Source organism: Aquarana catesbeiana, linkage group LG09 (genome assembly GCF_042186555.1).
Source record: "Aquarana catesbeiana isolate 2022-GZ linkage group LG09, ASM4218655v1, whole genome shotgun sequence".
Lineage (NCBI taxonomy): Eukaryota > Metazoa > Chordata > Amphibia > Anura > Ranidae > Aquarana > Aquarana catesbeiana.
In genome coordinates this window covers 49,090,416-49,104,454 of record NC_133332.1, presented here as the reverse complement: position 1 = coordinate 49,104,454, position 14,039 = coordinate 49,090,416, and the positions used below count along the sequence as shown (strand labels likewise).

At 41.3% G+C, this 14,039-nt stretch overlaps 1 protein-coding gene across 2 annotated transcripts in view; it reads right to left on the bottom strand.

Annotated features, from left to right (window-relative positions):
* Window positions 1-241: 241 nt before the first annotated feature.
* The window catches only part of DXO (decapping exoribonuclease), a 40,859-nt gene continuing 27,061 nt past the window's right edge, over window positions 242-14,039 (bottom strand). For both annotated transcript variants that reach the window (XM_073598455.1, XM_073598454.1), the window contains exons 3-7: window positions 13,384-13,610; window positions 12,723-12,942; window positions 7,285-7,420; window positions 7,105-7,199; window positions 242-7,028 (exon numbers count right to left, since the gene is read on the bottom strand). In XM_073598455.1, coding sequence (XP_073454556.1) covers window positions 6,917-7,028; window positions 7,105-7,199; window positions 7,285-7,420; window positions 12,723-12,942; window positions 13,384-13,610 — 790 coding nt within the window. In that variant the 3' untranslated portion in view covers window positions 242-6,916. The remainder of the gene's footprint in view (window positions 7,029-7,104; window positions 7,200-7,284; window positions 7,421-12,722; window positions 12,943-13,383; window positions 13,611-14,039) is intronic.

The window sequence follows — 14,039 nt, the reverse complement described above, 5'->3', positions numbered from 1 at the left end:
TGTGAACCGGCTCTAAAGAAGTCACATAAGCTATATTACAACCTGTGCTGCCACAGCTGTTTGTAGTCTACACTGGGAGTGATGGGCGGTAATGCAGGATCACAAGCAGGAGACAGAGAACACCCCAGAACAGGATGTATTTGACCAAGGATACAAGGACCTTCGTGGCATGGTTTAAAAGATTGAAAACCACTTTTTTAAAAAAAAAAATGACATTAACATAAGTGCAAATTTAGTGATGTGGGTTTAGATCTACTTTAATAGACACTTACAAAACATTTTACTAAAACAGCAAATATCTGATGACAGTGTGTTCATTTCTATGCATGCAATAGTCATTGGAAGTTTCCAAATGTCTGAAAAAAGCAAAAGTGACTTTCCTTTCATCTGCTTCTCCACATTGCGGTCTAGGTCTTCAGCGGTCTGTCCCCCCCCCCCCCCCCTTAATGCTCCAATCGGCAATGCTGCTCAAGAAAAGTGAGCGCTGTGAACATTGGCTGGCGGGGGGGGGTTTTGACAGCTGCGCTATGTCAAGCAGCAGTTTGTAGCGTGCTGCTTCCACAGGATATTTTAAACCTTACTGGCAGCAAATAAGCTGGTTAAAACAAGAAACCCTCAATTATTATTATTGCTTATGGAGCCTGGCTGCATTACAAAAATTGTTGATAAAGCTTTAAAATGAAAGTAGAACTATAGGCAATTTTCTTTGGACAGCGTAAGAGACGGTATGACCCCTGTTGGTTTATTTTTTTGCCATCTGCCCCATTGGGGATACTTCCTCTTCCTTCCTTTGTCTCGTAGCCAAAACAGGAAATCCCTGAAATTTACTGTTTCAGCTCCAGAAGATTTTACCGCCATTTTTTGCTGTATGGCACTGTGGTACTTTAACCACCTAAGGACTGCCCCATGTACATTTACTGCGGCAGGGCGGCCCTTAAGCACAAAATCACACACCTGTACGTGATTCTAGTGCACGGCTCTGTGGTGCGTGCGGCACTCCCGCTGTGATTGGACACAGCAGGAGCCAATCAGCGGGTCCAGTGGCCATGATCACTCTCTGGACAGATAGAATGGCGGTCTGCCTATGTAAACAAGGCAAACCATCGTTCTGTCAGACAGGTAGAGAGACATTTGTGATTCCTTCTAATCAGGAACACAGATGTTTCTCTTCCTCAAGTCAGTCCATCCCAGTGACAGTGTGACACAGTAAGAAAAACACTCATAGGGAACACAGTTAACCCTTTGATTGCCCCTGATGTAAACCCACTCCCTGCCAGTGTCATTTATAGTTTTTTTTTTTAGCACTGCTCACTGTATTGGTGTCACTGGTCCCCAAAAGTGTAAAATTTTTCCCCCACAATGTCACATTCCCAAAAAAAAAAAAAAAAAAAAAAAAAAAAAAAAATTGCCACCATTACCGGTAAAAAAAATTTTTTTTTTTAATTTTAAAAAGTCCATAAATCTATCCCATGGTTTATAGACACTATAACTTTTGCACAAACCAATCAATATGCGCTTATTGGGATTTTTTTTTTAACAAAATACTTTTTTTTTTTTTTTTTTTAAACCTGTAAGGCAAAAGGCATAATGAGCTAGTATGCACCGCATACTAACTAGCTCATTATGAAATACTTACCTTAGAACGAGGCGTCGGCAGCTGATCCCGGTCACCGCTGAGGGAGCTGACATTTCCCCTCTGCGTGTCTTCCGGGTTCGCGGTTGTGTGTGGCCGGAGCCGTGATGTTGTCACTCCCGCGCATGGGAGACTTCTTTCCGTCAAGGAACGGCAGCGCCAGCCGGACGTCAGCAGCTGCATGCAGAGTGAACATCTCCTAAACTGTATAGGTTTAGGAGATATTCATTTTACCTACAGATAAGCCTCATTATAGACTTACCTGTAGGTAAAAATACACAAAAAAAAAAAAAAAGGGGTATAGAACCACTTTCAATTTTTTTTTTATTGGCTGTTTTATAGCAGAAATTGTTGGTCTTTTTTTTTTGTTTATAGCGCAAAAATAAAAACTGCAGGAGGTGATCAAATACCACCAAAAGAAAGCTCTATTGGCGGGGAAAAAAAATAAATCAATTTTATTTGGGTACAATATTGCACAATTGTCAGTTAAAGCAACACAGTGCTGTATCACTAAAAAAAAAAAAATGGCCAGGTCAGGAGGAGGGGAGGGGAGGGGTTGGGGGCGCCTTCCAGAGCTGAAGTGGTTAACTGACAATTGCATTGTCATGCAACTCTGTAGGCAAACTAGATTTATTTTTATTTTTCCTCACAAATAGAGCTTTCTGTTTGTGGTCTCTGATCGCCGGTAGAGTGGTATTTTGGTGGTTTAGAATTGTAAGACTTTTTTATTGGATGAATGTGTCTCTTTTTAACCAGACTAACGATGTAAATAATGACTGTTTTGTTTTTTTTGTTTTTGTTTTTTTTTTGTGCCATTAAAAATGGAAAAAAATAAATAATTGTGTGAAAATTTTGAAAAAAACAAATATTTTTAACTTTTTGCTATCAAACATATCCCATAAAAGAAATTAAATTTTGGCCAAAATGTATTCTGCTATGTCTTTGGTTAAAGAAAAAAAAATCCTAATTGTAGATTAATTGGTTTAGGTGAACATTATAGTGCCTACAAGTGACGATATATACTGGAATTATTTTATACTAGTAATGGCGGGGATCAGCGACTTAAAGTGGGACTGTTATAGTGTGACAGGCAAACTTACACTGGGCAGGAACTAACTGCCACTGACACTAATGCAGTGATCAATGCTAATAAAATGCACTGTCACTGTATTAAAGTGTTACTAAACCCAGTAATATGAAAATAGTTAATCCACCACCACCCCCCAGCTTATAAATATTCTTTTTACTTTAAAATATTGCCACTCTATACCTTTTTGGATGATCTGTATACCACTGTTACATGATAAACTGTAGAGTTTCTCCAGTGCTAAGAGTTCAGGTGGGAGGAGCTTTCCACTACTGCCTTTATACACTCCCACATGTGTGATGTCAATATCATGTGACCTGGCTAGCTCTGAGATGTTCTCTCCAGCATAAAAGACACAACTGAGCATGTGCAGGTCAACTACCCTGCCTGTGTTAGCTGGCCTTCCCCAGATAGTGCAGGAGGGGGAGGATCTGTCCATACAGGATAAAAAAAACAGCCTTTTTACACAATGCGGAGGATAAACCCCTTAAGTTCCACAGTGAGTATAACAAGCATGCTTTACTACATATACAGACTGATTATACTGTTGTGGGTTTAGTAACACTTTAATGACACTGGGCAAGAAGGGGTTAACATCTGGGGCAATCAAAGGATTAATTGTGTTCCTAGCAAGTGTTTGTGTGTTCACTGTGAGGTGCTTTTACTCAGGGATGTGACAAAAACTGCCACTTCTCCTCTGTCAGAAGAGATATTTGTGTTGTTTACATACACAGATTGGTCTTCCATAAATCATTGGCCGGAAACTGGTGATCTGCCTGTAAGGGAGCCAATTATTGCTCACACCCCCTAAACAGAATCACGCTTTTCGTCCGCTAGCGGGGCGCTTTTAACCCCCGATAGCAGCCGAACAAAAGGGTTAGACCCCTTTCACACTGGAGGTGTTTTTTCAGGCGTTTTAGCACTAAAAATAGCACCTGAAAAATGCCTCATCTGCAATCCCAGTGTGAAAGCCTGAGTGCTTTCACACTGCGCTGGCACAACGTAGGAAAAAAAAAAAAGTCCTGCAAGCAGCTTTTTAAGGCGCTTTAGGAGCGGTGTATAACACCGCTCCTAAAGCGCTGCTGCCCATTGAAATCAATGGGCAACGGCGCTTTTAACCCTTTATTCGGCCGCTAGTGTGGGTTAAAAGCACCCCGCTAGCGTCTGAAAAGCGCCTGTAAAACGACGGTAAAGTGCTGCTAAAACTAGCAGCGCTTTACTGCCTACGCCCCCTGCTCTTTCAGTGTGAAAGGGCTCTTAAAAGCGCTGCTGCCGAAGCACTTTGGCAGAGGTGCCATTGATTTCAAGGGGCAGTGTGGGAGCTGTGTATACACCGCTCCTCCACCACCTGAAAGGCTGCTTGCAGGACTTTTTGTAACGTCCTGCAAGCACACCGCCCCAGTGTGAAAGCACTCAGGCTCTCACGCTGGGGTTGGGGTTTTCAGGCACTATTTTTAGCCCAAATGCACCTGAAAAACGCCCCAGTGTGAAAGCGCTCTAAAACTACAGTGCGCGGTCGGCAAGCTGTTAAAGGGAATCCCTTGAGTACCCCCAGGTCACCAGAACTAGTGTCCCCATTGGAAGATTTTCCCCTCTACTGTTATTCTGTCCCCAGAAAAGTAATAAACAGGACAAATAGGGTGAATCTCCCTAATGGGGGTCACAGACAGCAGTAAAAACTCACAGGGGTTCAAATCCCTCTCTATTCTATCCACAACTAAAGAAAAACTTTTGCCTTTAATTACACTTTAAAAGTGATTAAACATACTTTTAAATACAGCTAGTATTGCAAAGTAACTGGATTTGGATTTATGTAATCCCTTCTACAGAACTTCTCTTAGAAGAGGAAGGGTGAGTTAGGTAAGCCAATCAGCTGTGTGCCTAGACTTTTAGCTTTAATTGAACTACTTGTCAGGAAACATAGGTCATTTTGACACAGCTATTACAAGTCTGTACCATCCATTTTTCCACGTGGAATGTTTAGGACCAAAAAAAATCCCTTGTTTTTTATCCTTTTAAAAAAATAAAGTAAAAGTACAGAAAAATCTGTGTTGATCTGTTTGAAGTCCAGCATGCTCCTAACAATTCCCCACTCTACATGCACAAAACTCATTTTTAAATGTTTTTTTTTTTTAAACCAGAAAAACAACTGCCTTGCCAATCAGAGGCCTGCCCATACACTGCATAGGGAGAAGCAGTTTTGTGGAGCATGACTACAGCTACAGGAAATAACCTGTCAGCTCCTTTGCAGGCCTAGTAATGATGCTGCAGGAAACAATAAAAGCTGTTTACACATCAGGTAAAAAAGGTGAAAACATGCTCTAGGCCAGGGGTGCTGAACCATTTGTAGAGCGAGGGCCACAATGAAATGAAATGGTTCGGAATTTCACATTTTTTATTTAGAATAGTAAAAAAGAAGAAGATTTTAAACAACAATCAGGATCATCATTTTCCATGGGACCAATCCCCGTTGAAAGTTTACCCTCTGTTTAATCACAAAAAGAAAGAGTGGATGTCACTAGTGTGAACAATGACCATTTACTTTTTACAAGGACTCTGTGTCTAGGTCAGCCGTTGCAGGAGGAAAAAAATGTAAAAGGAGTGGTTCCTGTATATGTCGCCGCCCCCATCACTCCTTCCATCCAAGTGTAAAACAGAATGTGCCAGGGAGGCCACACAGGCCCCCTGGTGTATGGAATATGGTCTCCATTGTGACCCCTGATGCTACACCAGTGGTTGGAGGGGGTGGTGGTGGTAAAAACCACTATGGGGTTTTACCGCCCCCTCCAAATTGAAAATGTAAACAAACCCCCTACTGTTCTGAGCTCCCTACCCCCTTAGAAAGCTGCTTTCACACTAATGCGCTGCGGTTTACCTGCAACCACTGGGGCAGTGCATCTTTCCTGTGGGTTAGCTGCACTTTGCCATAGACTTCTATTATATCTTGCGGTTGTGGTGAACTTTCTAAAAATGCACCAAAACTCCTGCATTCATGAGTTTTAGTGCTCTTTTAATAAGCACATCAACCCCGCAGGATACTATATAAGGCCTGATTCACACCTATGCGTTTTTTAGTGCTTTTTGCATTTTGTACATTTGCACTACAGAACGTGTTCCATAGGAAACCATGTTAAATGGGCTGTAGTGCAAATCTGCAAAATGCAAAAAGCACTAAAAATGCATAGGTGTGAATCAGGCCTTAGTCCATTGCTCAGTGCAGCTAACCCACAGGAAAGCTGCAGGTGTACTATGCAGCACCCATGGATCAGTGTGAAATCAGCCTAATAGTTAACCCTTTTATAGGTGCCAATATGCCCATTTCAAAAAGCACAGTGTATGCGTTGTTTATCACGCTGACCTTTTCCTCCTACGGCTTCTGCTAGCATTGCTCCCCAGGCTACCAAAAGGGTCCCAGGGGAAGTGCATTTGGCATCAATCCACCTAGGACAGGAGCCGGCGCTACAGAAGAAGGAGCCGCTTATGCAGCTCCAGCTTCCTGCACTCTGATGCTCTGGGATGGAGAGTCGGCAACCCGTTGACTGCAATCTGGGCTTGCCGACCTGCCACCCCAGAGCATGGAAATGCGCTTCCCTGGTCTGAGGTCGCAGGCCACAGGTTGAGCAACCCTGCTCTATTTGAAGGTTTGGGGGGTACATTTAGGTAATGCCTGGACATACACTTTTAGTGCTCCAGCACACCCCCTACATCTCACAGTGCAAAGATCACACCTTCGTGGCCTACAGAGGGTCTTGCTCTTTGCACTGAGTGATACAGGGGTTATGCAAAAAGGTTCTGCTTTAGAGTTAGTATTTGGCACAGCTTGGGGGTGCAGGTTTTGAAGGTATGTATACCTTGTCAATCTGCACATTAAATGTAAGGACCAGCCTATTTTTGTTTTCAGAAATTAAAACTTGCAAAGCCACTTAGAAGACAGAGTGTACACTCGGATGAGTACAGTGAATGCAGTGTTGACATGTCCTGACAGCTTGCTGAATGCCTCCAAGGCTGTAAGTACAACAATCTGTTATAAAGTCATGTATTTTGACAGCTCCCTCCGATTTTCATGTTAAGTGTGTACTTTCAGGCTATGCGTTCACCAGTCAGGTCCAGATGTTTGTCCTCAGTAGAAGGCCTGGCCCTGTCTTCTTGTCACCAGGCTACTTGATGCCGATCAGCACCAAGTCGACAGTACAAGTTTAATGTGAAAGTGCCTGCACGTACCAGTCTGGAAGAACAGGATCAGATGGATTCGATTCAATAGTGAATGTTATGTCTGAACCTGGCTCATAAGAGAACACATAGACGACCCTGTAGAAAATAGGAATCCGATTAGAAACCAGGGAAGTGAGATTGCCAAAAACATATCAGTTGCAGTGGCTCTTACCTTGGGTCATCCTTGGTGGCCACTTTCTTGATATGAGACAGGAAGGCATTGCAAAAGTTCATGCACACCGCGGGGTCCCAACTCTGACTGTCACCCTGCCAAGAGACAAATCTATTATTAACATACAGAAAATCATAATCACAGGGACATAGAAGGAACAAAGTTCTATCTTCAAATTACCCGCACTAGATGAGGGATGTCTGCTGTTCGATAATTCTGTAAGGATTCGATTTTTCCCTGCTGATTGCGAAAACCAGCGACGATTAGAGGAATCCCGAGGATAAAGGATTGACACCACCATTTCAGGAGCTTGTATCTAGTGGGTAAAAATTAGCACCTTTGACTATTGGATGACTGCTTCAATTTGAACTCCAGGCAGACATCAAAGACACCAATGCAGATATGCAATCTTTATATATATATATATATATATATATATATATATATATATATATATATATATATATATATATATATATATATATATATATTTATATATATTTATTATTTAGCCATTTCCTCTCTGGAGATTTTTTTTTTTTTCCTGCATAAATGTTAAAAATTAGCAATTTTAGATAGAAAATTAACTTACACGATTACATATTTTCTGAAAGCAAAAGAACTATGGAATAAAAAGGACAGTGGTTTCAATTTTTTTTTTTTTTTTTTAATTTTGCACAACTGTTTATCAAATCTCTATTTTCAGGACAAAAATGCACTGAAGATAATTTTATTTTGTGTGTATAAATACATTTTAATAAAAGAGTAGGTTGTGTCTAGTAAATAGATCTAGTGAAACGCACTGACGTCACAGCGGTCACGTGACGCCAGATTACGCTATGCCCCTTTCAAGCTGAACCTCGGGATTGGAGACGCTTGTCTTACATCCACCCGAACAGCATGTTGTGTGCGATTTACACGACAAGTGGCAAGGACCGGCTTGTCCCTCAGCACGAGAGCCATTATGGAGGCACGGTTACAGCACTGACCTAGCCCATGCAAGAATTGATGGGGACACAGCAACCACGGCAATTCACAGGGTGGTAACGTATTGATGCACTCCTTTGTCTGTTCCCCTTGAATCATCAGGCAGTATCCATTGGATAAGACTGTGTGTTAAAGCTATGGTTTGACTGCCTAGCTGTAAGGCTACTAGATCTTTTAAACATCATCTCTGGCGGAAATGATCAATCAGTATATTGAAGCTATTGAAGTCATCATCAGCTGTATATTTGTTGAATTTTTTGTCACGGGACATTACTTTTCATACCCTGCATAAAAGTTATTTTGTTAACCAGCTGCCGCACCCCTATTTACCATGTCACTTTGATTAACATTTAGAGGGGCATTTTTCAATGATCAACAGTCTGTTTGCAGGGATAAATTTATGTTCTTGGTCAAAACGCAACGGCAATCACCCTAGAATGTAATGTTTGGCAACTCAAGGATACTCTCCTTTTTTGATCAAATCAGCATTGTTCTCCAACCACAAAAGTCAGCCAGTGAGATTTATTCTGCAATTTTTATATTGAATTATCAATTTTTGTTTCAAGGGTTTAATTTTTCATTCCTTCCCCTGGGGACCATTCACAGTGAATCTGCAATATACTTTTCCTTAATGGAACATGGAATTAACTATTTCTATATGCCTTGTTGCAACGATGCAATTTTATCGCTTGGCAGTTTCCCTGTGAATGTTACAAGGCTGGTGTCCGGACTTTCTGTGTTTTTTGTGTCTTCAAGCACCATTTTCTTTTTGGGAGATCTTTCCTATTGGAGGGAACCTTGAAAAGTATGATATATGTAGCTTTTGCCTATAGTGGCATTAATACATTTTGTAATTTTATTAGAAACAAATTCTGACCTAGACTTTCTGTTGCAGAAGTAGCCATCTTTTGAATTCTGGTAGAAATACTTGTATCCCTCTTTGTATTCTGCTACCTATGATGGTTTGTCCAGGATAGATCTTGGTTTAGGTAACGGCTCACTCCTCTCTCTTCTAGCCTCCTCACAATATGAGCCCAGACATATTTCAGATCACTCCCCCTTTTGGATGGAGCTAGCTTTCCTCTCCTCTCCTAGGCACTTTTGCTGGAAATTAAACACATTTCGGAAGACCCCGTTTCCTGACCTGGACCCCATCCCAGAGTTATTAACCTCTTTTTTCACATTTTAACATTGACTCAGCAGATGTGGGGGGGTCCTGTGTAAGTTCACCCTACAGAACTTCTGTAAAACGTACCCTTTAAAATATATAATGCTGCACTCCAGTCAGGAACTTTACCTCAGTCAATGAACGAAGCAATTATTGTGGTACTACTAAATCTGAAAAAGATGCTTTACTAGCCGACTCATATAGGCCCATCTCCTTGCTAACGTCAAGACGTCAAGCTTTTGGCTAAGGTTTTGGTCTCCAGATTGATGAAGGTCATATATAAGACCGTCCATAGGGATCAGTGTGGCTTTATTTGGTCCCGTTCCACTGCACAAAATCTTAGACGCCTTTTCTTGAATTTTAAAATGCCTATAGAAAACTCTAATAATAAGACTATATTTTCACTGGACGCTGCCAAGGGACTTCAATAGTGTGGAATGGTCCTATCTGTGGGAGGTCTTGGAGCATTTCATGGTAGACAACACATTTATTAAGTGGGTTAGGATGCTTTATGCTGCCCCTTCTGTTCATATTAGAGTCAATGGGGAGCTCTCTGAACCCTTTGCGTTACACAGGGGCTATAGACAGGGGTGCCCTTTGTCACCCCTGCTTTTTGCCCTGGCCTTAGAGCCTTTGACTGCTCGTATTCAGGATTCCCCTGCAATAGTTGGGTTTAAGAGAGATCATAGAACTGATGCTGTCTATATTTGGGTGGCATACAGGGGTCATTGCAAGCAGTGATGGCACTTATTGATGGTTTTGGAGGTTTGTCAGGATTTTCCATGAATTGGAACAAATCGGTTCTTATGCCCCTTGACCCCATACCCTGCATGTGCGAGATCGGTGGAGCTGGTTTCATCTTTCTTATATGTAGGTATACAGATCACCCCTGACCCCAATGAGTATATAAAGTTAAACATTCTTCCGATGTTGCGTAAATTCAGGGAGAAATGCACAACGTGGTGTAAACTTCCCTTATGGGTAGCTGGGAGAATTACAGTAACTTAATAAAAATGGTGTAGGCCCCACAGCTGCTGTACATATTTAATAACTCCCCAATTTGGATAACCAGTAAGTGGTTCCTACGCAGAGATTCACAATTCCGTGATTTAATTTGGTGTAAGAAAACAGCCCAAATTAGTTTAATTGCTCTGCAAATGGGGAAGGATAAGTTGGCCTGGCTGTCCCACACTCTGAGGCCTATTATTTAGCACCTCAAGTTCAACAATTGGGGGGGGGGGGGGGGGGGGGGGGGTGATGGGGTCTTCAGGATCCAGCAGACCCCATCAGGGCCTTACTTATACCGGGAGATTCAGATTATTCTGCTCTTGCTCATTTAGAGGAGGGCTTTCCTCATCTACCATCTGATCTCCCAACTGTTATTCTGTTAAAAAATTTTTGGGCATAGATTAAAGCGACTTTACATATTCATGGCTTTTTATCATGTACACCGCTTTGGCGTAATTCCCATTATAGGGAGGTACTTAAACTGGTAGGTTTTCGTGACTGGTTTAAGTTGGGGGGGGGGGGGGGGCAGATATATCTCAATTATATGAGGGGAACATACTCCAATCTTTTAAAGAATTGCAAAAGGGAATACAATTTTCCAGACGAGATAATTCTATAAATACTTACAATTGAGACATGCTTTAAATGCCCAATCCCAAGGTTTCCAGACTCATATTGATGGACCATCCTATTTTAGATGAGTCCATATAGATAGCCGATAAGAGGGGCATGATCTCTCGGGTTTATTCTACACTGCAGGCATACCCCACTTTTAATTACACAATGGGGTTTATTTACTAAAGCTGGAAAGTGCTAAAATCAGGCTCACATTTGCATAGAAACCAATGAGCTTCCAGGTTTTATTACCAAAGCTTAATTGAACAAGCTGGGGTTAGAAGCTCATTAGTTTCTATGCAGAAGTGAGACTGATTTTGCACTTTCCAGCTTTATTAAATAAACCCCATTGTGTACTTAAAAGTGGGGTATGCCTGTACTTCACTCGTTACAGAGGGCCTCGTATCTTCCCTGCAGAAATGGATGGGAAAAAGATGTAGGCAATATTGATGGAGATATATGGGAAGCATGTCTATCAGCTGATCCTTTGGTGTCGGTGTGGGCCTCGCAGAAACTTTCTCCTCTCTTTCTGCTACATAGAGCATAGAGCAGGGATATGCAATTAGCGGACCTCGAGCTGTTGCAGAACTACAAGTCCCATGAGGCATAGCAAGACTCTGACAGTCACAAACATGACACCCAGAGGGAGAGACATGATGGGACTTTAGTTTTGCAACAGCTGGAGGTCCTCTAATTGCATATCCCTGGCATAGAGGATACCCTCCATTACATAAGTGGGGATATAGAGATACCCCTCTATGTCCAAAGTGCGAACGGGAACATCAGGACATACTCCATATGATATTGAGATGCCCCAAGCGTTTTTGTTACTGGACAAAAGGTCATATCCACCATTTTACGGGTATATAATTTTTAGATAGCCAAGGACCCTATTGTTTGTCTTTTGAGAGTATTGGAAGAAGAGAAGTTAACGCCTAATGAATATGTGGCAATGTTTTGCTTACTCTATGTGGCTCGCAAATCAATTGCCAGATATTGGATTTCTCCCAGAGTGCCCTCTAAAAAACAATGGGTGGAGCAGGTAAATACAATGCTTATTTGGGAAAAACTCACACATACATATACATATATATATATATATATATATATATATATATATATATATATATATATATATATATATATATATATATATATATATATATATATATATATATATATATATACACACACACACACACACACACACACACACACACACACACACACACACACACACACAGAAAGGTTCCTAAAAAAAATTCTTCTCTTTATGGCAACCATGGCTAGACGTTGCAGGTCTTGCACCACATTAACTGGTGAACAGATTATTGGAGGGATTAGTGTTGTGAGGCGAGATATCCATCTAGTGAGGGGTTGGTACATGAAAACCTTCTCTTTTAGGTTATCTTGTCAGTTTTATTGTTTAATATTTCTTATGGGTCTTGTTATTTCTTTCGTTATTTTCATTGTAACCGTCTACTGTTGCAAAGTACATTTTGGAAATTGTACATATGTACTAATTTTATTTTAAGGTCAAAAGATTACTTTGACCGTTTGCTGCTTAACAACTGTGGTTTAAGTAACTTACTAATCCCGGTATATTGTAATGTAAAAAAATATTCCTGATGCAGTTGTCAAATTGTTGTATTTTTCAATAAAACTTATTTTCTGATTCTAAAAAATATAGTAAAAAAACAGATTAGTCGGACATGATCTGCTCTCAGCAAACCTGCAGTGATACAACTTAGAGTGGAAAGTCGGATTCTTGATTGGATCTTTTTAAAGGCAATTCTTAAAAAGATTACTCTCTACAGATTTACAATAGCATCTCAGTTACCTGTTAAAGCTGCGCTGTTGGTGTGGGTTCTTTATTTGTGCGCTTGTCTTCAGCTCCACATAACTAGATGGAGGTGAGGGGTTGGCAGCAGAAGCGTCTGTGCAGTCTACCTCTCCTGACAGCAACAGAGAATGGGTGGCCAGACGACCCAAAAGAACACTGCAGAATGCTTCATTGGTGTTCACCACCTCAGATGGGCAGGGATCACTGTAGGGGGTGTCTGGAGATGGAGGGCAATGCATGTTAGTAATGTTCATTACAAAAACTGGGGATGCAACACAGTAAAGAAAACAGTTTGGATTTTTGGAATGAATTTGGTTTCAAATTAGATGTCCAGGCAGCTTCTTGAATTGAACTTGTGGTCACAGTATGAAAATTCAAGTATGTACATATACCTAAATTATTATTCTGCCCAATTAAATAAATTAACACCCAAGAGCTTGACACACCTAAATACACTACCATGTGTTTACACGTTTCTGCCAAAACCCTGCTGCCAGGGGGACAGGCGTCTAAGAGAGATAGCAAAATGTCCTGTGTGCATGAGGCCTTAGAACAAAAGTCAATGCAAAGGACTTCCAAGAGGACATAGTAGTCTGCAGTATCCCTCTAAGAGCTTGGAATATAAGAGAATTGAGAATATAAAAACAGCCTTACTTACAAGCACATAAGAAGCTCTCAAACTTATAACCAGAGTACATGAGCTTCTCCTGCTCCACAGTTCTCCCCTTCCTCTTTTTATATGCAGCTTCTGTCTCCCTCTCGCTGATGTACAGAGTACCTCGGAAGAGAGTGACAGCCAGGATCCAGCCTTCTTGTGTCTCAAACGGTGTACAGAGCATCTTAGTGAGATGGCCCCGCCAGGTGACAAAGTCTCGATCCACAGGTCTGTGAAAGAAGAGAAACATTAATCTTTTGATGATCCCTAGCAGATGATGTGCGTGCCCCCCCCCTCATAATTTTGAACATAATAATCCTAAAAAACACTCCCAGACTTTTTTCAGAGCCAAGCAGTACTATTTGGTTTGCGAATTTGACCCTTCCAAAGGAATCAAGGATCTCCTCACACTGCGCACAGTTTGTAGTATAAACATTGTTATTTTCCAAATGTCGTGCAGGAATGCCATTTGGAGTATAGTGTTGAAGTACTAAAGAGAATAAAAGCTGGAGCCTCGGCATGGAAAGCACAGCCCACGCGTGGACAAGCGTGAGCAGGGTAGGTTAGTATGTTAAAAGTTACAAGAGGGCCTGGGGTAGGGAGGCACTCCCAATACAAGTGAACATACCTAGCAAATCTGAACATAAAGAAAGTACAAG